We start from the raw sequence: 23135 nt of genomic DNA, 5'->3' as shown, positions 1-23135 counted from the left end.
ATCCCAGGGCTATTCCCCCACTGTGTTACCAAACATGCCCACTGCACCTTCATCACCTCATCCCAGCCCCTCTGCTTCATAAGAATAGCTCTTGAAATGTCTGCTAGTATTTAATGTTGTCTGAATATCAAATGGTATGATAGCATAGAGGTAAACTAGGCCTGGTGTACAGCTGGGGTCACAAACCTGCTGTGAGGGACTTGAGGTCAGTTAATGCTCAGCTGCTTACCAAGGAGGGTTGGGCAAATGCTGGGAGATGCTGCTTCTGGGCCTGTGTCTTAGTGTCTGCTCAGTGGCCTGTGCTGCAGAGGAACTGCCCAAAATTTCTTATATTAGCACTGAAAGTTGTATTTGCTGCTTTTTCAGTCTGGATTTGGCAGTGCAGAATTGGTGCTGCAGAAACACAGCTGGCTGCTTTTCCAGGCTTCAACCCAGCTGCCCTTGGCAGCCTCAGCTGTGAAAAGCCTAGGCTGACCTAGGGCCACCTGTGTGTGCCAACTTATTTTTTTAGTTTTTGGAGGTTGTTATGTGTGATACTGGTAGGGAAGAGAAGAAATCAGGTTGGTTTCAGGAGAATTTCATGGAAAACCATGTGAAACTTCATTGTTCAAAAAAACCCCTCATGAGTGGTTCACCCTCCCAAGTGATAGTCTGTTAACATCTCACAATTCACAAACTGGAGTTTGTGAATTTACTTGCTGCCTAACATCCAAGCCTGTCATGGTCACATCTTTTAACTGTAAGAAATAACCTCTCTTCAAAGCTGAGTCTTTCAACTCAAGATTCCTGCTGCTGGGGCTTGACACTACCACCCTGGACAATGCCAGGCATGTCGTCATAATCTCCCAGGGCTGCTGCTGGATGTGTGGGCTTGACCATGGCCCTGTGCTGCTGAGTGCTGAATCTATGTGAGATGGGAGCCGCTGTCTTTGGGCTTGCCCTCCTGCTATCCCAGGGCTGACCTGCTGTATGGGTCCTGGAGGTGGTGCTGGAGCCCATCCTGCTGACGGAGCAGAGTGCAGCTAGGCTACCTGGAAGGCTATCTCAGGAAGCAGCTGCAGGGTAACACTGAATGTTTGGGTCAATGCAGCACAAAGATTAATGGCACTGTGATGTATCTCTGCTCTGGATAGTGTGGGGAAAAACAACCCTGGTTATAGGACAGTCCCCAGCAAGGTGGTGAGCCTATGTGTGCATGCGTGGCCTTCAGATAAAGCCTTACACAGCAACTGTTTATCAAAACATCTTCCAGCATCCCCTTTGCAAGCACTATACAGCAGCTTGGGCATTTAACCTTTCTTGGGGTTTTAAAGCCTGCCCTGCCTCCTGCTAGCTGAATTTAACCTTTCTTTGGGTTTTTAAATCTGACCTACCTCCTGCTAGCCTGACCTTGCACTGGGAGGAGGGTGGGCTGCTGTGTCCCTGCTGCTGTGGCCTCTGCCTGGTTACTCCAGGGCAGGGATGCTCACAGCACCTCCAAGTTCCACATGCTTTTGCTATTGTAGGCGGAAAGTCTCCAGCCTTCCTGTTCTTGCTGGAGGTCAATGCCCGGCAGTCCCCTGTCCTCCCTTGCTCTCAGCTCAGGTCATCTGTAAGCAGCAGCCTCTGAAGCTGTGATGGGGCAGGGGAGCTGGCCTGTAAGGGGGCTGTAAATGCGCTAGATCTACTGTGACCAGCACATTGGCTCTGGGTTCTTGGTCTTTCTGTTCTTATGTACCCTGAGACACCAGTGATAAATACCCCTGTATCAAAATGCCCTGATTTTCCCTTTCCTTCACGCTGTATGAATTGCTGCCCTGGGCACAGGGGTGGCTGTGGCCTCCTGGGTCCTGCTCTGCTTTCATTTACAGTGACTGACACCAGCCTCTGTGGGGCTGCTTCCCTGCTGCAGTGTCCCCTCTGGATCTGTTCCAGTAAAACTTAAAACTGCGTGCAGCACTCCCAAGTTTGTGTCCTGCAATAAATGGGAGTGTGTCCTTCCTCTGCCAAAAGCTGTGCTGAGGACACAGGCAGATGTACTTGCCTGACACCCTGCAGCACTGTGTCTCTGCCTATTCAAGTGCCTCGCTGCCTTTGTTGTGTTTGTGCTACAGTGCCTGGGGGTACCCCCTCCTGCTGTGGCTGCAGAACACAGTCACCCCAGGTCTTGGCCACCACAGCAACATCCCTTGAACTGCAAGCTGCTGGGGAGGGCTGGGCACATGAGAGCCATGAGCTGAAGGACAGAAACTGGAGCTATTACAAGGTTAAAGCCTCTTGAATTTAAATCCTTTTGTAACATGTCTGTGCCCCTTGCAGCTTCCCTGTAAAGAGGTCTCCTAGCCAGGGCAGCGAGGATGCCACAGTGGCTGAGACGATGGCACTAGGCTGCTGTGTGGGAGCTATGCTGGTCAGACACCTGCTATCTTTATATGTGCTTCCAACATTTAATTGTTCATTTATAATGCAGTATCAGCTTGCAGCAGGCAGCTGGTCCCGGGCCACCATGCTGCTCGCCTGGAGAAGTCTGGAGGAAGCCTGCAGATGCTCAGTTTCCCTCAGCAGGTCAGTGACCGTGAATGCCTCCCATGGGGTACCCGAGGCCATTCACCTTCTCAACTCAGGAAGAAAACAGTGCAGCAGGGTGGGGGCTGCCGGGCAGCGGGGCTCCCCGGAGGAAATGCCGTCTCCGGGTGGATGGTGCAGGGAGGACGAGGTATCTGCCAGGGAGAGGAGGGAGGCTGGCACCTTGTCTCTCTCAGGGGGTTGAGTGTGCTTCTGCAGCATTGCCAAGATCTCACCCTTCCTTCTCCATCTGTCTTTGCTGGCAAAATGGTTCACGGGAGCTGCTGTGAGCCTCGTTGCTGAAAACAGCCTCACCCTGTTTTGTCCTGGAGCTCGTTTTGGGATGGGCCCCAGCACCACAACAGGGGTGCAGGGGTCCGGTGGCGTGTGGGGCAGGTGTGCGTGAGGAATGGATGTGAACTTGGGTTTCTAAGGTTTTCCAAATAGCAGCTGAGAGGCTAGGTGCATGAAAAGCTCCAGCTTAGCGGGTTCTTCCCCACCTGGAAGGTGGCAAAACCAAAGATGGTTCACAAATCCAGCCGAGAGGCAGAAAACATCCCAGTCCTGCGGTCAAGGAGCTCTCCAGGGATGTGGGAGATGTGGATTCACCCAGCAGTAGCAGGAGGGATCCCCTTCGCAGGAGCATGCCTCAGTTTCCCCACAGTGTGCGTAAAATCAGTGGAAGGGGGAGCAGTTAATAATGTAGGTGCCTTTCAAACAGGGCTTTGCTGGGGAATTACTGCAGGAATGCAAAATCTGGAATATTTCTGTGTGAAGAGCAAATGATGAACTGGCTGGAGGCAGAGTGCAAGCCTGCTCCCTTGGCTTCATCTCCTCCCAATCTCCATCCCCTTCCAGCTCTCTCCACCCACCTGATGTGTGCCAAGTCCTGCAGCCCAAGTGCCTGCTGTGGGAGGAAGGCAGCATGCAACTTGAAGAGTGTTAAGGAAACTATAGGAAGATTAGGAAATGTGTGATGAGTTTTGATAACCAGAGGAAGCAGGTCATGTCCTGCTTCGAACGAGCTCTGCTTGGAGGTATGAAAGCAGCCTTTGCCACGGTCCATAATCAGTCAGTCTTGTCAGTGCTCTCCACTCAGGCTGAAGATGCTCTGGGCTGGCAGGATGAGGCTGAGGACCTTCGGGATCTTGCTAGTGCTTGTCCATACATCAGCAGCCTGTGAGTTTGGGCCCTTCCCTTACAGCGTCACGGGGATCGTCTGCAGGATGACCAAGCCCGCGGCATTGCTGTGTAAGTGCCTGCTGTACGGGGCTGCGTTTCCCCCCTCTCCACCAGGAGAAGTTAGTGAGACATCAGCCAAGTGAGGGGGTTTTTTGCTTCCCCGGCTCTTGTGGAAACTGTTTATCTAGTAAGATGTATTAAGACCTCTTTGGGAGTATGGGTTAAAGCATGGGTACCTGAACTGAATAGGCACAACTTCTCAAAGGAGCTAGAAAACAGTCCCCAACCCCTCTCCTTACCCCAGAGTTTTAGCATTGTTCCTCACTGGGGGCTGGCATGATGGAAGAGCTAGAGCAAACGTGTTTCTCATCTCGCTGCAATCTCATCTCATGGGGTCAGTGTGCAGAAGGGGAGAAACAGGGTTTCTCTGCTGCTGTGGGTTTATTTGCAAGGTTGTGGGGGCTTTGTGGGTGGGGGGAAGAATAATTAGTGCTTCTGCAAAGGGTGGGAACAGCTCTGTCCCATCCCATCTGACAGTGGTACATGCAGAGGAGGGTGTTGGGCCAAAGTAAGATAGGATATTTTTGGAAGGAAAAAGTCCTGTACAAGTGTGCACCTGAGGCCGAGGCTGGAATGGGCTGGAAAATGTTAGGAAAATTGGTACAGAAACTTCAGTCTCAGAAGTTTTCCTTTGGAGACCTGACAGCTGACTGCAATACAAGCAGGCAGCAACAGAGCAAAACATGGGTAAATTCAACAGCTTGTGCAGTGTAAGGGCACAGCCTCCACCTTTCCAAAATCTGCCACTAGGGCGCAGGTAGGGTGTGTGAAAGCTGGGCTTGATTCCCTGGGAATGGTCCAGCTGTAGAGCCACATATGCTGCTGTCCCCAGCTGCCATCAGCTGTTAAAGTTAGGGATTTTTTTTTTTTTTTTTTTTTAACTTACTCTGAAGTTACTTCTAGTGCTTCCTTAATCTAATGGAAATGCCTTGGATAAAACCCTTCAGTAGTGCTTTAATCCAGGGTGTGGACCTGTCTTTGCAGCCAGGAGAGATTGCAGTTTAGTATCTTTGCCCTTTTTTTCTACCGACAGTGAACCAGGAAACAGCGCAGGTCATTCAAGCAGCTTTCAGAAATGCCAAATTCCCAAATATCACCGGGGAAAGGTCCATGCGGCTCCTTGGCAAGGTGGCTTATGGGCTGACCAAGTGAGTATCTCTGTGTCTCTGTGTCAGGGGAGGTATAGGCTGATGGAGGGGAATGGAAACCGGCCTTACAGGGAGCTTTGATCCAGCAATTCCTGGTGAAAACAAAGGTCTGGACTGGGGCAGACGCAGTTTCTGTTCTATGCCTTGCAGATAATTTGCACATTAAGGTTTAGGCTGCTGATGAGCTTTTCCGACTTGGTGGGCAGACATCGAGGCAGTGTGTAGAACACATCTCTGAAAACACGGGTGGGGAGCTCTGTCCCTCTGGGCTGGAGCTCCTGGGGCCTTTTGCTGACAGATGGTGCCCATGGCACATTGAGTGGCAGAGGGAACCCGGCCGGGGCTGCCGGAGCCACCCTTGTCAGCAGGATGTCACTTGGCTGCGCTTTGTGACAAACAAGGCTGGGTTTCGCTGTGTTACTAACTTTTCTTTGTGAACAACAAATGCAATGGTGCAAACACAGGATGGATTTCCTGCTGTGACTGCGGCTGACACAGAGCACTGCAATAAAATGGGGCTCCTTCTGCAGCACATTGCTCCGTGTTTCCTGTTTAAAGCACTCCCCCCCATACCTGAACATTGCAGGGGAGGAGCAGTGAACCAAGGCTGAGTGAAAGCACCATTGTCCTTGTGGGTGGCCCCTGTGATTTGCAAAAGGTCCCGAGTCCCGAGTTGGCACAGTCCCCTTAGAGACCCCATGTACTCAGGAGCAAACCTGTCTCGCCCGGTCACAGAAAACAGCCCTGGGGTTGGGGACAAACTGGGTTTCTGTTGTTTCTAGCATCCAGGTCAACGACTTGTCCATAGAGCAGAGCGAGGTGGAGCTCAAGGAGAATGATGCCATTCACATTGCCATTAAAAACGTGACGGCCTTCTTCAAAGGGACCCTGACCTATGGCTATGCTGGAGGCTGGTTGTAAGTACCTGGTGGCTGGCTGCTGCTGAGCACCATGGCCCCAGTTTCTGCTGCTGACGCAGGCAGGACTTGCCCACGGCACGAGTAGATGCAAAGGGGCTGCGCTCCTCTGGCTCTCTAGCAACGGCAGCATTGCTTACCGCCTAAGCAGGACAAGATTTTATATGCCAGCAGTGCTGCTTAGCCCCATCGCTGCTCTTCTTGTCTTGCTTTCTGCCTTTCTGTCCTCACTGTCACCCCTTGCATGAGGAGACAAGACGGCCAAAGCGTACAAGTTGACTTCTTCAGTCCCCTTCATTGCTCTGTAAACTGAGTGGGGAAAAAAGGGGCTTAATGCTCCCATTCTCCTAAGTGCCGCTAAGGCAGTGGTTTGCAATGATTTAAAGCCAGAGTATCTGAGACGGGCTGCTGCGTTGCGGGGTTTTGCACACCGCAGTGCAAGGACTGATGTGAGAGGTGTTATAAAACCCAGCCACGGTCAGGGAGAAGCTGCTCCCAGCATGGGTTGCTAAACGTCCTCTCTTTTGCCGTTGCAGTTTGCATCTCTTTCATTCAGTTGATTTTGAAATCGAGTCTTCCATTGACCTCCAGATAAACATTAAACTGAGTAAGTAACAACTGGGGATTGCTAGCTGTGGGGAATCTTTGTGTGCGTGCTTCCTCCAGAGCAGCAGGATGGACTGGGTGGTAGGCAGCAAGCCCCGGCTGGCTCTGCTCACCTCTGTGGGGATTGGACAGTATCCAGAGGCTGGAAGTGAGTCTCTGCTGCCCTGGGGATGGCAGGAGTCACAGGCTAGGAAACAACGTGGCCCTCAAAGACCTCATAGTTTTAACAGATCAAGCAGAGGAGGCTGGTATAAATCATTTCAGCAAAGTAATGCTGATTTACACCAGCAGCAAGCAAAGAATGGTCTGGCCTTCTGGACTCTCTTCAGGACCAGCTTTTCATCTCCTGCTGTTCAGGATGACTTGTTAAAAACATGGGGATGTTTCAAAAGAGTGAGCCAAATGAGGGCTTTGGTGCAGGGGGTTTGAATGTCCTTATAGTCCCCTTTTTCAGCTGTCTCCAGGTCAAGGCCCAAGGTGTGCTCTGGGAAGTGAAGCCTCTTCCTTGGGAAGGTCAATAGACTTAGACTAGAAAGGGACAGAGGCAAACTACACTCCTCCACCTCCCATAAGGGATGAGAGGGACGTGGGTTATTACATGTGCCTCAAAATACATTATCCTGGTGAGATCCCAGGGGGGAGAGCAGCATGAAGCTCTCAATGACAGTATATTGCAATTTCCAAACTTTTTGCAATACAACTTAATTCCCTCCCCACTCTGGTTTGTGGGTTGCACATACTGCCCAGGTTCTCCTGGGTGATGTTAGGGGACAACCAAGTCCCTGATGATAGGAGCTAGCAAAGCCGGCAGGTATCCAAATGAAGCGTGAAGAAGGGTGCCCAGTAGACTGGCTTGGCTGGAGCTGTGAGCTGAAACCCTCCATCCAGGTGCAAGGTAGCCGCACCTTTCCCGACTTTGCAGGGTCCTGAAACTTTTTGAAACATCCCCGGGGAGGTGTGGGGAACCCCAGCTGCCCCTCTGCAGTGATGCCCTGCTCCAGGTCTGCAGTGTCTGCAAAGTGCACTCGTCCTCCTTATCTCAGTAGCAAATTTGCTTTTTTTTTCTTTTTTTCTTTCATCCCGTGCAGTGTGCCAAAAGGACCAAGTGGCTGCAGATGCCTCAGACTGCTACCTGACTTTCCACAAACTGATGCTTCATCTCCAAGGAGACAAGGAGTGAGTGTGCCCCTCTTCAAAATCGGGTTTCACTTGCCCAGCTGCTGGTCCCTGAGCACTTCAGCCTGACCACTGCCCACCATGGGGATCACTGGGTGGTTCTTGACCATGCTCCCTGTCTTGCGCAGGCCGGGCTGGCTGAAGCAGCTCTTCGTGGATTTCATCTCCTTCACTTTGAAGCTTGTTCTCAAGAGCGAGGTAAGGTCAGCTGCCACCTGTGGATGGAGGAAAGGTTGGTTTTGTATGCTACACACTCCTCTGCTCGCATATGTCCACAAGATAATAGCAATATAATTTTAGTGCTTGTAAAAAATAAGACAAATAAATAGAATCCACAAAAAAACCCAGCTTGGATGAAGTGAGAGGTTGTGCTGACACTGGCACCTCTGATGGTGCTTGACTCTGACCAACAGCTCCCAGATCTCATCATGAGGCTCAGGTCTGCTCCACAATCCAAAATCCTAACCCCTGCCTTCAATTTTCCCTTTCTTTTCCTCTTGTAGGTGTGCAATGAAATAAATTTTCTTGCCCAGGTGCTGGCAGACTTTGTACATGATTTAGCAGGTAAATATCCTTGTTTTTTCTGCTTTTTTTATGTGCAACTTTTGACATTCGAACCCCAGCAGGGCAGTAGCCACACCCATCAAAAAAGTCCTTCAAAAATATGTATGGGATCCTAAGCCTGCGGACAACAGCAAAATAAACCTTAGCAATGTTATATTTTGAATTTTCTGCATCAGGTTGATTTTTAAGGGTGATTGCACTGCTTGAAAGACACATTTCAGTTTGTAAGGTATTTCTCCTTCATTATGTAATGACCAGAGGTGCAGGATAGCTGCAGGACTGATGTCAGCTAGAACCGAAGCATGTATTGGAGCACTGGGGCTGTGATACTACAGCATCTGTATCTGCCTGCTGAAGATTTTCCCATGGTTCCCAGTCCCAAATATCAGGGAAAAGGAGCAAAATGTAAAACTGAGAGTAATTACCCCTATTTCCCAGTGGAGAATCTGAGTCAGTGAGCAGCAGCAGGATCAGCACTAGCACCCAAAGGAGTGGGACCCCCACAGTCCCATCCCTGTGTCCTTTTATAACTCCCAGTCACCTTCTGCAGCAAGCCCTAAAAGCGACTGTCGCAAGCTCTGGTTAAGGTCATATTTCTGGTGTGAGGTTTTTGTGGTTTCTTCCTGCAGAAAATTTTGTCCGGGATGAGGATATCAGTGTTGATATCTCCCTTGCATCAGTTCCTTTAATAAAAGCAAATTACCTAGAATCACATCACAAGGTAAAGTAACCCAGACTTCTGAGAGACCAGAGGTCTTCTGGTGATGATGTTCACTGGAGGGCTGGGAGGGGCTGGTCCCTTTGTTGCCATGCAGTGCTGCTGCACTGCAGCCAAAGGTAAGTCTGCAATGTGGGCTGATGCCAGCCTTTCGCCCAGCTGAGCAGCCTGTTCTCTGCTCCGAGTCTAACCAGCCAGGCCTTTGCCTTGCAATGAAAATGCAAGTATTGACATTTTGTCCTGTCTCCCTGCTGCTTGTCATGGCAAACACGCTTGCTTTCCTTTAAAGGGCCTTGTCCTGTATAAGAACTACTCTGATGTCTTCAGTGATTCTGTTTTCTCCCCATCACTGCTGACCGAGTCCCGAATGCTCTACTTCTGGCTGTCTGAACACATCCTTGGCTCTCTGGCTTCAGCAGCTTTCTTAGATAAGCGCCTGGTATTGACCATCAGAGGGGAGAAGTTGCAGGTAATTTCAGAGGTGGTTCCCTCCTTACCTCATACATCATGTTTTGGGGAGAGAGTAAAAAATTCTCTAAATACTGTTTTTTTTGGTGAGAGCTAGTTTCTGTAGAAGATAGAAATCTATAGTCAGTCACTACATGTGATCCTGGTCAATAACTGGTGTCTTCTTAGCAAGTATGTGCTACCAGGTAGTGTTATCCCTTAGAGCGGTAACACCAGCTGACAGAAAATTTGTTTTCTGAGTTGTAAAGCTATGTGATTTTCTGTGGGAGTACTGAGGCAGAAAGGGGGTGAACTTAGGAGGAACTCAGCCATGTCTCTGAACCGGCCATAAGCCACACATCAGGGCTCTGGCCCATCCAGCCTGCATCAAAGCTAACCATAACCTTGTCATTCATTTTTCTACAATCTGTTTCTGGTTTGTTTCTGAAGGCACTGTTTGAAATGGAAGACACGGAATCGCAGCGGAAGGCAGTGCAGATGGTAACTTTTGGTCCTATTCAGACCATTTTTATGTCAAATGAGGAACTTTTCAAATGGATTCAGTTGCATTGTAACATCTCGTGTCCTTCCCTCGACAACTTGAGTCTTGGGTGGGCCTGATGGGGAAAACCAGGGACTGATGGAGAAACGGTTGTGCTTTGCAAGGAGGATTTCTCCACCTTCCATGCTGGCACAGCTTTCCTGAAACCCAGCTGAGTTATTGGGCTTGTGTGAACTAGAGGCGGAATTGGGAACCACAAAAGGGATGCAGCTGTGTGGTAAGTTGGCATGAAATTGGGGTGTGGTATGGAAAAAGCCTAACTCTTCTGTTGCTCCTTACGTGACCAGATTTTTCAAGGCACCTCCTATAACAACTCTGTGGCCAAGGTGTGGAGTCTCGCCCATCCCCAAATCTCTCTTCAGCCTGAAGGGACAGTTGTGAAGTCCTTGGTAGCAGTGGAGGTCAGCATCTTTCCCACTGGAGAAGAGCCCCTGATGGTTCTGTACATGGAGAAGGTCAGTTCTTGCTTCTCCTGAATGTGAAGACTTTGGGACAGGCTCTGTCCAGAGTCTGGACCACTCCTGGTGCTCTCAGGGACAGTAATGGCAGGGAGCGCTTTGGAAAGGGTGGGTGGCTAAACCATGGGAGGTGGAGAAGGCATTTCAGTTCCTTCTAACACTCCCATCTCTTCCCTTGACATATGAGGCTGGGAATGATGAAGGTGACTGTGTTGGCTGAATACCTCCTCTATTAGGCCAGCCCATTGCTGGTGTGCAAGGTGGTAAGAGCAGCACCGGAAAGCTCTGGTGAGCCCCCACTAACCTGTATCGGACACAGTGAAACGCCTTTAGCTGAGGTATTTTAGGAGAGAATGAAGGCACCATGGGAATGTGTTTATTTTGAAATCTCCTCGTTCCCAAATTCTCCCTCTGGCCCCCACTTAGAGGATGGTTGTCTCTGAAATGAAGATACAGCTCTGAAAAATCCGAAGCTCAAAATATAACCTTTTCCTCTATGTATGCCTGTCTGACAGTTCCTGCTTACACTGTGTTTTACCCCTAACTGCTTTATACTGAATCTAAGAAGGCAGAAAAAAGAAATGCCAACAGCCTCGCTGTTAAGGGTGACATCACAAGAAAGCAGTATGTTTGTCCAGCCTTGTAATTATGGGCTGGTACAGACACTAAACGCTGCACAAAAGCAAATCCCTACCTGAAGGTAGAGCAGACTCTTTAATTTAAAGGGTTAAACTGTAATCGAGAATAATTCCCTCCTGCCCTCTGCAAGTATCCCATGTTAGCAGGGTGTTACAGGGAAATACGCACAGCTGGTTTTTGTGCTCCAGGTGATATCTTGAAATAAGTTTCTGGTAGGACTGCAGAAGCACTGAACTAGAGGTGGTCCCTAAAATCGTGGCTCTCAGGATGTGATCTGCTCCTAGTCTGCCAGTCCCCTGGTTGTGACCTGCAACTGGATCACAAAATGCTCCTTTTAAGTGAATGTTTGCATACAGGCAAAAGCAAGAAAATGAGCCTAAATGGCCAGAATTCAGAGGTTGCTCTCTTTTTTAATTTCGTTATAAATGGAAACACTATGGTAAGACTACTTGTGGTAGCCCTGGCTACCCTGGGGCTATTGTCTCCGCATCCATCTTTCACGTTGAGATGGATGGTCATTGGGAAACAACACCCTACAAAACCATTTCCTTCCTTATGCAGGATTTGGTTCACAAAATGGCAAAAGCATTGGTCGTGTGGATGGGCCAGTCTAGAGCCCCACAGGCTGAGGCTGTGGGCGTCAGGGGGGAATTCATTGCATGCAAATGGAGAAGGAAAATGCTGACCTTCTCTAGTAATATCTGGAGGTAAAGCCAGAAGGATGTTGAACTCTGGGTCATAGAAAGTAAACCAGAATGTGCTATAAGGCAAGATGAGCTACGTCTCAACTCTGCCATTCATCTCTGTGCAGGAAATCACGGTCACTATCCAAGCTGTCTATGTGGAAAAGAAACTCATTTTGCACCCTTTGGACTCCAGGTCAGTACTGTGGTCTCTTGTGGGTTTCATTGCCCCTTTTAGCCCATGTCTGAGGGCAGCACAAAGAGGATCTCTGCAGCCCTTAGGGACTTTTTTACCCCCTTTTTTCCTTTCCTTCAGGATAGAGTTTAAAGTCTTTAAATGCACAGCTGATCCAAGTGGGGTAAGTCCTAAGAAAGTATTGTCTAAGCCATTTGTGGCTAAATGATGTCTTTAAAACCGTTTTGTATGAATTTTCTTGCTTTCAGAATGACCCATCCATAAGAAACTTTCTGCAGACAATGATCTCAGTTGTTGGGATCCCAGAAGTGATTTCAAGTGAGTTTTCCCTCTGGGGAAGCACCAACCTACTCTGTAAAGCATCTAACATCAGATCTCCCAAATCTAAGCACTGAAAAAATACATCAATAACCCTGACAGCTGGGGTGGGGGAACCACATTACTGATGCAAATTTCTGCTGGCTTCACTTGGGGAATAGGGAACCCTTTGTAAATGGCTGGGACAAAGGAAAAGTGAGTTTCTGTCAGGCTGAAGGTCGTGGGGCATTGAGGCACAATTAGCTTTTGGCAACAGGCAGACAAGGTACATGATAAGCAGCAAGCCAAGACAGCTGTACCTGTAACTGGATGGGTTTACTGATTCCATAGGGATCGAACAAGCTTTGACTTCACTGATGAACAGCAAAGGGCTTCATCTATTTGAGATCAGAAATCCTGAGATCATCACAAGAAAGGTAAGCAGAGTTCAGACACACCTGAGTCTCAAAGCCCTTCTTGGGAGTGTGGCATAAACTAATATAATACTTTTCTTTTTTCTCCTCCTTTTTTAGGGATATGTAATTGTACAACTTGACTTTAGCTTCCCGAATCATTTGCTTCTTGATTTTCTTGAGAAAAGATTATAGAGCTGATCTCTTCATAAAGGAGCACAGGAACTTGCATACAAACAGAAAGACTGTGTGTGAACCAATTAAAAGACAAGCTGATTTAAATCAGCTTTTGTTGAATTTTCTTTCCTTTTCCTGAGAAATGCTCCAGTTTCTGTGCAATTGTACTTCCATGGAGCCTTTCCTCTGCAAAGATCTTGAAGTCTGTACCTCTATGCATGCTATTTTTTCAGGATCTTTAAAGAACTTGTGTGCTTAGGAGTAAGGGTTGGACTCCTGAAGTGCATGGGCTCTGGGTTAGCACTCACGGGTGGCAGCAGAAATGGGCTTTGCCCACCTCTTGGCGTCTCTGTTGTTATGTTTTGGAAATGTAGCACCTTTTGTGCTGATCCTCAGTTTCATTTCTACCATGAGCCAAGAGGCTCCTGATTTTGGCAGACTTCAGCAACTCAAATGACACTACCAAACTCCAAGTAAGCTCGGAACCAGTTATGCTAAAAGTAAATGGGACATGAATTTACAGTGCAGTACAATAACGGAGAGATCTTGTGCCCTGGGTACTTTCTTTACAGAGCCTGTAGACTGTTTGTGGAGCTCTAGGCAAATTATTATGCCCATGTTGTTGACACAGTGGGAACAAACTTGAGAAAAGCAATAAAAATGATAAGGAAGCCAAAGAGATTATAAGAGAAAGTGTGTCTAGTCAGACAGCAAGTTCCTGTTCCTTCCTACTACAGTGAAATAATTTATCTGAAGTCAGTCAGTTATTTTCCTGTACCAATTCATGCTTCCCATTTTTTAATTTGTCTTTTCACTTGGAAGAGGTTTCAGGCAACAAATCTAAGACTGTAATGGTGATCACATTAACAGAGGCAGAGGATGATGTTCTCCCACACAAAGTGATATTAAAGTTGGGGCTTCCACAAAGAGCCTTGTGAGGCTGGTAGCAGGATGGCCTCAGTTTCTCAAGCTCCCTGGGCATGGCGGTTGCTCCCTCCGCATTGCCATGGATGTCCTCCATGGGGAATGAGCCAGCTCCTTTCCCGTCCTCAATGCCAGAGGCCACCGAGCTCCCCCAGCACCTCCTTGCTCCACACGACTGCTGGGTTTAACATCTCTTTGGTAGTCATGGTGCCAAGGCTGGTGGAGGAGAAGGCTGGGGCACACAGAGTAGGCTAAGTTTACAGGTTGCTCCGTGGTAGCCAAGGAAGGTTTATCTTACTGGATCTCAACCAGCTGCCTCTGTGACACAGCAAGAGCCAAGTGGTGTGAAAGGCGTGACACTATGCTGTGCCCAACGGTGGCCTTGAAGAAGCCCTGGTGTAGTGGGCAACTTGCCACCTCCCTTCCCATCACTGCCTCTGCTGCCTATTTCAGTACTGACTAAGGGCTTGTCCATGTTCCCTCCTGCTCTAAAGCCACTGGTGCTGAGGTGACGTTCTCCCTCTCTGCATGGCAATGTCTGCTGAAGACTATGGGAACTGGTTTCTGTCAAGCCAAGGCCCTCTGGTCCTCCTGAATGACATCCCACTAGAGTGATGAGCATTAATAAAGAATAAATGGCAGAAAAAATGCCTTTTTTCTGCCTTGGAGGTGCCTTGCCCCCCTGGGGGGAAGGTGTCTGCTGGGGCCATTCAGTGGGGACAGGCTGTTGGAGCTGGGCATGACGGCTGCCCTTGCATGGGGGAGCGGGGACTCTGCTGAAGGGGGAAGAAGCAGGAAAGCGGTCAGTGGACCCCGAGAGGGTCCTGACCGGACTCCCTGTGGGGCTGCAGCGCCCACCACAAAATGGTGGCCGACCCCCCCCCCCCCGCCGGGTGCTGAGGGGCATCGCGCCTCGCCGTGAGCCCCTCCACAAAATGGCAGCCCCCGCGCCTCCACCCGCTGGGCGCTGAAGGGAGCCGCCGAGGCCGCACCTCACCGAGCCTGGCGCGCAGCCCAGCGCGGCGGTCTCACGTGTTTTCCCGGCAAAGCCGCTTCGCCGTCGAGCGGTTTCGCTTTCGCGGCGGCCGCGGGGGGGCGGCACTGAGCTGCGGCTCTCACTGCTATCGGGAGCGGGCCGGGACGGAGGGACAGCCAGCCGGGTGAGTGCCGCGGGCGGGTCGCCCGGGCGGGGAGGAGGCGTCGTGCTGGGGCAACCCCATGAGGGTCTAGATTTGGCGGGGACGGGGGTCTGGCTGCGCTCTTTGCTTCCCCACGTTGAAGTCTAAGGTCAGAAACGTTGCTGGAGGTGATTTTTGCTCCCAGGTGTTGGGAGCAAACCAATATCGCAGCTTTTACTAGCTGGAGCAATGTATGGGAGGCCATCAAATATGAGATTGGGGATTTTTAGGCACAGAATTTCTAGTTTGGCCATAAAGGGGTTACATTGGTAGTGCTGTGATAGTTTCTGGTCTGGCAGAAACACCTAGTGGGAGGTGTGGTGGGCCAGGTCTGGGCAGGGATAGTGGCAAAATGGGGCAGAGCGCGGCAGTAGGCACTGCGTGTCACCTCCGCAGCTGCTCCTCGCCACCCATGATCCTCTCCATCCACCCCCCGGTTCTCTCAGAGTTCCCCTCATCCCCTGCACCGTGGTCGAGGTAACACAACCAGAGGATGCGTTTCATCTGGAGATGTGGGTGTTGCTGGACCTGCTTGGTTGGTTTTTTTCTGATAAACAAATTTTGAAATAGTGCAGCACGCCATCCTGCCTTGTCCGGCACTTGGCTGCAGGCTGCATCTGGTTTTCCAACGTAGCTTCTCCGTTATCTAAAGAAATATTAATAATATTTTATTGTTTGTTGCACCCTATCTGGCTAGATCTGGAGATCTCTGTGCGCACAGTTCTATCTAGAAACCTGGGATTTTTCCTCAAATCGTTCACATCTACTACATTCTCACTTAAACCTTGTCCCCATTCTAAAGGAAAGGCAGGTTGCTTTTTTCTCATAGATATAATGGAAATGGTAAATATTTCCCCATGTGCCAGAATAATCAGATGTATGCATATAAATAAAAATACTCCCATTGCAAGGGCCTTAACCACAACCAAGTCAGATTTTACTCCGCAGAGAGTGTTTGCCCCTGAGTCCCATTTCTTTGGACGCTCCCCAAAAGCTCTACCTAAATTATCATCTAGTTATAGATTTTAGAATAGGATAACACTCTCCTGCTGTTCTGGTTGGGTATTTTTGCTCATCTGACTGTTTTTACCACAGAGAAGTTGCAGTTGGGGAATTCCTAGATCCTTTTACTTTCATTTTGCTCTGTCTCCTGTTCATCAGGTCCCAAAAGCCACCGAAGGGCTGTGTGCTTGAGGAGAGCAATGGGTTAGGAAGTGAAGAAATCAAGGCAGTGGACATTGTCCCCCAGCTCCTTTGGTTTGTGACCCTCACTTTGTTTTCAGTGCTGCTGCTCTGTTTCTGGGCTTTTGGTAAGTAGCACATGCTCCTCAGAGCATGCAAGAAGTTGGTAGATTTGCAACAGGGAGCTTCACATTTCGATTTTATTTTTTGTGGCTGGGAATGGCATGAATGCCAAGTTGGGGAGGCGAGGGATAGTTTTGCAGTGTGTTTTAATGGTGTTTCTGCATTTGAAGGGTGAGGGGAAGGGTCAAGGCTCAAAGGTTTTGTGGCTCTTGGGAGGTTTTTGTGCTTCGTTTTGAGCTCAGAGGCATTTTAGTGTAGGTCGCTGCCCATTGTTTCTGATGGTCTTATTTAGCAGAGCAGTAGTAGTATAGGAGCTGTGCAGTATCGCCTGAGCTTTCATCTAACTTTTCAGTGTTGTTTTGTTCTTGAATGAGTCTTTCGTTAATTCACGAGTCTAGTCTTTGCCTGAAGAGCTTTCAGTCTTAATTGGCATTAAGGTCTGATATTTTTATTTACTTTTTTGTCATAGTTTAACCCCAGCCAGCAACTGGGCACCATGCAGCTGCTTGCTCACTCCCCCCACTCCCAGTGGGATGGGGAGGTGAACTGGAAAAAAAAAGTAAAACTTGTGGGTTTAGGTAAGAATGATTTAATAAATAAGTAAAATAAAATGTAATACTAACAATAGAAATAATAAAATATAATAATAATAATAATGAAGAGGAATAAAATAAAATAATAATAAAACCAAGAAAAGGCAAATGATGCACAATGCAGTTACTCACCACCTGCTGACTGATGCCCAGGCAGTGATCTGCGCCTCCCAGCCAACTTCCCACAGTTTATACTGAGCATGATGTTCTATGGTGTAGAATATCCCTTTGGTGAGTTTGGCTCAGCTGTCCTAGCCGTGCTCCCTCCCAGCTTGTTGTACACCTGCTTGCTGGCAGAGTGTGGGGAGCTGAAAAATCCTTAACTTAGGATAAGCGCTACTTAGCAACAACTAAAATATCAGCGTGTTACCAACGTTATTCTCACACTAAATCCAAAATGCACTGTATCAGGTTCTAAGAAGAAAATTAACTCTATCCCAGCTGAAACCAGGACATTATTTAATATGGTCTTATTGAGTAGGTGGTTCTTGGTCATCAGGGGAATAAAGTCAGGGCATTGTTTCTGGTTTTTGGCTGGAGAAATGTAAAATGAAAATCTCTAAAGGTTGACTGATGAGGCTGCTGGGACATGAAGTTTGTGCAGGAAGCCCTGTTATTTTGCAGTTGGTTTAAATTTGAAATGTTTAAATGTTTTTTTTTTTTAAGCTTTCCAGTTAATTTAAACATTGTTTGCTTTGGTTTTAATGCATGTGTTACTATTGGCATTCTTTATTTGTGTAATTGATAATATAAAATGAATTTAATAATAAAATATTTTGAATAAAAACTTGCAGAGTCCGTTCCAGTAAGGTTCAGAGTTTCAGTTTTTGGCATCATGGAAACAGCCTGTGAGGAAAACTGATCCTGGTTAAGCCCAATTTTCTTAGCATCTCACCAGGAACTTTTTGGGTTTTCTTGTTAGAATAGTGAATGACAGGCATTAGAGAATTTTTACGAAGCGGGGGTTTTACCCACATTTTGATGGATCCCAGAGCTGCCTCACTGTTTACGTAACACATTCTGAAAGCTTGATCTGGAATGGGAAACTGGGTTAAGTCTTTCTTGGAGTGATACTGTATTAGAAGAAGAAGAATTATATGGTGATGCTGCATAATAACCAACTTTGACGTGGTTTTGACCTGAAGAGTCAGAGATTAGTAAAAGAGCGTACAGCATCACTTTGCTCTTAGCGGATGTCTGCTTGGCTTTAGAAGCGCAGGAACAGAAGAGACTGATTAGGACCTTTCCATCCAGTCCTCTGCTGTAGCACTCAGTCAAGTCACATCCCTTTGCTGCATTCATTTGGCTCAGTCTCAAAACATCCAAGGCTGTTCAGAGAGGCAGTACAGGGAGGGCAGATAGTGATGCTGGATTATGGAGAAGGGGTATCCTCTTAAACATGAGCAGGACAAACATCTTGAGCAATTTTGCCTCCAGTGCTCCAACCTGGCGCCTGCTTTTTGGTTTGTCTTCAGCTTCTAGGTGCACGCCATGCCCAGCAGTGATGTGGGGAGCTGATGTTCATTCCATGCAGTGTGCCCCAGGGAGTGGCATGGCTCTGCTGTGAGGTCACTCCAGCACGAGCATAACTTTCTGATGAATTAGGAATTGTGTCTGCTCAGATGGGAAGTTCTTAGCTCTTTCCATCAGAGTGCCCTTCTGTCTTCCACTTCTGTTTTGAGTTCTTCCCTTGGCTCTATAGAAATCTCCCACTTTCCTCCTTGGCCAGGTCAAGAAGGTGGGAAAAATAAAAAGCCTGAAGGCCTGTGGCTTACTTTTAGTGTAGATACCTGAATGGTCAGTGTGGAGAGCATGTCTGGGGAGTGAGGGCTGAATGCTAGAGCAGGTGGGCTCTGCAGCACGACTTCCTCCGTCCCTCCATCCTGGTGGTGGTAGGGTGGCTGCTGCTGTTGGGTTGGGAAGGTGTTTGCTCAGAAAATGGCAGTTACTGGGGAACAGCACTGTGTGCATCAGCCTCATTAGGGATGAAATTATTCTACCCAACAGGATACTACTCAACAGCATTACCGGCTTTTTGCTGAACTGGGTTGGTCACTGTCCTGTCCCCACCCCATGTAAACTCAGGTGTTACAGCAGCTGTGGGAATTTTTCCTGCACCACACACAGTGCAGCAGTCTTGGATCTGGAAGGACTGCCCTCTCTAGATGCAAGACAAGAAGACAAGTAGTTGCAGGGGTGAGGAGCACGGAGGCTGCTCCCTGTGTATTCTCTTTCTCAGCCTTTCTGCAAACATGGTGATGGTAGTTGTAGTTGGTGCTGGCTTTCAACATCAGTGTAGGCAGCTGTCTGCTGGAGATAGCATGGTCCTGATGCTGCTGTAGCCCGGGCTGGGGCCCTGCTGTTGGATGTTTGGAGGTGTGCAGGATGGTAATCGCTTTCCTCGTCCCTTTCCCTGTGGTAGGAGTGGTTGAACACCAGCCAGTGCCAGCTGCAGTGCAGGGAGTAACTTCTCTTTGCCATCTCTGCTGAGAGGTGGTGGGGTTGGCAGTGGCACTGGTGGCCTTTTCAGGCCCCTGCACCTGAAACTCTTGCAAGAGCTGTGTAGCCTCAGAAGATCAGCTTTTCATAGTTTTTCTGGTGTGACTTTCATATCTACATCCTGCTCTGTTGTTATTATCCCTAGGCACCGCACCAAGTGAGGCAGCTGCATAGAGGCATGCACCATGCGTTGCGATGTAGCTGTGTGCTGAACCACTGCCACCAGCAGATCAGTTCCTTCTCAGGGTATGGAGGAGAAACCACCTTTGCACTTGACAACTGAAAAGAGGCTGACAACACAACAATGCAGGTAGGAGACCGTATGTGTATGGCCTTGCTGTGGGAAGGAAGTGGCAGTGGAGGGTGACATTGTTACCAAAGCAGAAATGAGTTGTTCATCCCCACAAAACCAGCAGCAAGAGCAGCTGCCTCGCCCTTTGTGCAGGGAAATAACTTGTTCTTAGAGTCGTATGCCTCCCCAGAGGTCCTGCTGCATGTGGAAAATGCCTGAGATGTTATATTTGGCACATGGCCACTGCAGCAATACAGATGTCAACAGAGCTTCTCCCTGGCTGATGCCAGAGAGACTGACTCCTGTTGTTTGCTCCTGTCCCTTGCAGTACCGCTGCATTAGGCACTGTGCAGACAAGCACTGCGGTCCTTGCACCGTATCATGGCTGGGCTGGGATTTGCCACACAACACTGTGAGAGTAAGGCAGATAAGAAATTCTGGGGTAGAAAGGCAGATCAAGTCATCAAGGGCTGTGCTGGCTGCTCAACAGCAGGGCTGTGTGGGTGAACATCTCTCACTCCTATGCCCATTGCTACCCTTTCTGGTTTCATCCCTCTAGCCCCCGTTTCAGAACGATGATCTAGACCTGGAAGCAGCCGTAGCACATGCCCGCCCCCAGCTATTGGAGTTCCTCAGTCACCATCCCAACTGGCTGCTCACGACTTCCCGGCGCTTCCTCCCGGGGGTGGTCCTGAATGGCCTGGATGGCATCACCGACCACAGAGGAAAAGTCTCAGTGCTCCTTGACCTGCTGGAGAAGGCTGGCCCTGCCACCTGGAAACAGTTTGCACAGTCCCTCTGCATGGAGTGCAACCTCCCCCTGGATCTGGAGATACTGCTCTTAAGTTCTGCAGGAGAAGGTAATGGAGATCAGGCCAGCTTCCTCTGGACTGTCTCCAAACACAGCCAATGCCTTGGCCTCCCATGCCTTGGCCTCCCATAGCCAACAGTCTAGGCAGTGAGACCACCAGTGCTCTCACTTTCATGGTCAGTGCCTCGTCAGTGAGAGGTGGCAGTCCTCTCCATGGTGTCCAGGCAACTACAAGCCTTTTTAACCAAGCCACTTCGTTTGAAAAATGATCTGACTTTCCTTCTGGTTCACCCTGTCTGTCTTTCAGCATAATCTCTGGAATAAGATCAGTCCCTCCAAAAATAGTTGTTGCCAGCAAATAGCAATAGTTCACATTTTCAGATGTGCTTTTCCACTGCTGCTACACCTTGCTGGTGTTGGTGGGCACTTTCTTTGCTCTCTCAGTAAGAATTGGCATGATTTGAGGATGGAGGGTTCTGTGGACCTTGTGGGAACCTGCGTGGTCATATCATCTGGATTCCCTAATTGGAAGTGTCCCCCAGGACAAAGTCACTTTGCCCAGAGAGAAAATAGTGTTTTTGAGACACTAATTAAGTCTATTTGAAATGTGGGGAAAAAGGTGTACTGTGCTGTAGGGATTCCTGACTGCTTTTTGTGAGAGTGGAGAGCGTCACAATAGCTGTGAGAGAGAAAACATTGATGCAATAGTAGCTCAGGAGTTTCTTGATGGCAATGGTTTTCTTAATCAGAAAATTTAGCTTCAGTCCGTATTTCATGGTGAGAAAGCTTATTTTGCCAAGTTTTCTCTTGCAGATTTCTTGAAGGAGGGTTTTGAAACTGCTGAAATTTGTTTTATTTTTTTCTTGGAAGCACAACTTTTGGCTTAGAAATGTAAGTTGAGGTAAAAAAAATTAGACATAAAAAGCCAAAACCAGTAAAAATTGTGCACCTGCTCTCAAATAAAGCTGAGATGAAATTTTTTGATAGATTTAATTGAAGAAGAAAAAAATTCTACCTTTTTGTTCTGTGTTTTTTTAGTTGCTATTTTTTATTCTCCTGATCCAGAAAGGTGAGAAATACAGAAGTCTTAAAATACTCATACCACAAGAAAACCCCTTCCCTGTATCTCTTATTAGCAGCTGGAGGCAGTGGCTTTAGAGAAAATCATGTGATCCGTAAAGAGTGCAGTCAATACACTGCGTGTTATGTTGCAGACTATACACACAGTGTGCACGTGCTCTCCTTTATGAAAGCCTGTGGCACCAGCTAAGCTGCACCTCTCCCTTACTGGGCTACTTATCTGGTTATTAATTCTTTTTGGTTAACATCATACTTCACAGGAAGTCTTAAACAATGAATCCTTCTCAACGGTACTGTCTTTTACATCCTGCTTGCAGTAACTTGTCGTTACTTGGTAACCTTTGGTAACCACGTGCAGCAGCAGTTACTTTTGCAGAGATGAAATGGGGGAAAGACCAGGCAAGCAACAGAGAGCAAGGACTGATGGGGACTTTCTCTTGGGACTGAAGCTGAAACAGATTTCAGCCTTTTAATGCTGTGGCATATCATAAAAGAAGATGTCTCTTAAGGTTTCAGAGTTGGCTTATGCTGATTTAACTGTGGTATTGACAGTTTGGCATCACTGATCCTTCTGAAGATGAATTGCTTTTGGTTTTCCTCTCAGGGTGGCTTTCAGTTAACCCTGACCCTCTGCATAGCTGTATGGTTGTAGGGGCTGTCCCAAGGGCAGGAGTTGGTGGTTTGGAGAAGGATGATACAGGACCACACTTTAGAGTAGTGAAGCAGTCTTAGGTTAGGCAAGATTAACCATTAGATTGCCTTAGCTGAAATGACTCCTAGGGAAAAGAGTTTCTGTCTGCATGGTGAGCGGGACAGGAGAACTGTTGTGGGCTAAAACCAACCTGAGGGGCAGCCCAAGCAGTGCTTGGGATGAGTAGTGGAGAAATAGTGGGATTGAGTCTTCCAGCACCAGAACTGTCTTACTTTGCTTTACATGGCACACAGGGCAAGAGTCAGGATACTTGAGCTGTTGAACGGATTTTGCGTGAGGCTGTGGTACAGCACATTTGCCCATTTGGAGCCTTGTTCTTTGTTGCTTCATGCTGATGCTAGAGCTAGAAATACCAGAATAGTGGCCTGCACTCACAGCTGGGAAACACTGGAAATGACAGTGAGAGGAATTAATGTATGAAGGCTTCCCATCTGATTTTGGAGAGCAATGCTTTCAGGAATGAGTTTATCTGAACAGAAGAGTCCTGGTGGTATGTGGACTTCTGTCTGGCCTGAGCAGGATCTGCCTCTGAAGCTCTGTGAATGTTGTCTGTGGGGCTGGCTGTGCTGAGTGGGGTTTTGTGGCAGCTTGAGCCATGCAGTGAGTCAGAAAAGGCCCTTGACTGGGCTGCTAACTGACTGCCAACAGTTTCGCCACAGAAACTCCTCCTTTGCAGGAATGGGGAAGACTAGGGCTTCCCTTTTGGCTGTGGTGTGGTTTTAGATCAGTCAAAGCCGCCCATGCTCTGAGGTTTTATGTATCATAGAGACAAGTTGTTTCATTCCTCCCTTGAAAGCAGAGGTTAACTGTATTTTAGAGCAATCCGAAAGGAAAAGATCAGACAGGGAGCCTGAAACCTGGCTGTGTTGCCTCAGCCCTTATACTGAGTCTTGGTTTGTACCACTGTGTGTGTCCCGAGCTGCTTGCCCTTTGACTTTGGCCAGCAGCACCCCA

At 48.4% G+C, this 23135-nt stretch overlaps 2 protein-coding genes across 14 annotated transcripts in view; both read left to right on the top strand.

The window, feature by feature from the left end:
* The first annotated feature begins 3441 nt into the window (after positions 1-3441).
* LOC115346441 (cholesteryl ester transfer protein) lies at positions 3442-12892 on the top strand. The gene is made up of 16 exons (XM_030026505.2): positions 3442-3795; positions 4820-4934; positions 5717-5851; positions 6388-6458; positions 7546-7633; positions 7762-7831; positions 8137-8197; positions 8827-8918; positions 9205-9384; positions 9813-9863; positions 10212-10379; positions 11833-11900; positions 12021-12063; positions 12149-12218; positions 12549-12634; positions 12731-12892. The coding sequence occupies exons 1-16, from the start codon at positions 3651-3653 to the stop codon at positions 12803-12805; spliced, it is 1518 nt and encodes a 505-aa protein (XP_029882365.1). The 5' UTR covers positions 3442-3650; the 3' UTR covers positions 12806-12892.
* The window catches only part of NLRC5 (NLR family CARD domain containing 5), a 59902-nt gene continuing 43796 nt past the window's right edge, over positions 7030-23135 (top strand). For 9 of the 13 annotated variants that reach the window (XR_005933155.1, XM_030026142.1, XM_041125839.1 and 6 more), the window contains exons 1-4: positions 14803-14871; positions 16051-16199; positions 19432-19596; positions 20138-20438. Coding sequence is in view for 12 of the 13 variants with exons in the window: in XM_030026142.1 (XP_029882002.1) it covers positions 19591-19596; positions 20138-20438 (307 nt within the window). In the remaining variant the exon portion in view is untranslated. Of the gene's footprint in view, positions 7044-14802; positions 14872-16050; positions 16200-16753; positions 16773-18505; positions 18526-19431; positions 19597-20137; positions 20439-23135 lie in introns of those variants that run through there. The other 4 variants (XM_041125835.1, XM_041125836.1, XM_041125838.1 and 1 more) reach the window with 4 other exon arrangements.

The sequence above is a fragment of the Aquila chrysaetos genome, chromosome 9 (genome assembly GCF_900496995.4).
Source record: "Aquila chrysaetos chrysaetos chromosome 9, bAquChr1.4, whole genome shotgun sequence".
Classification (NCBI taxonomy): Eukaryota; Metazoa; Chordata; class Aves; order Accipitriformes; family Accipitridae; genus Aquila; species Aquila chrysaetos.
This window is presented reverse-complemented; position numbering and strand designations above follow the sequence as displayed.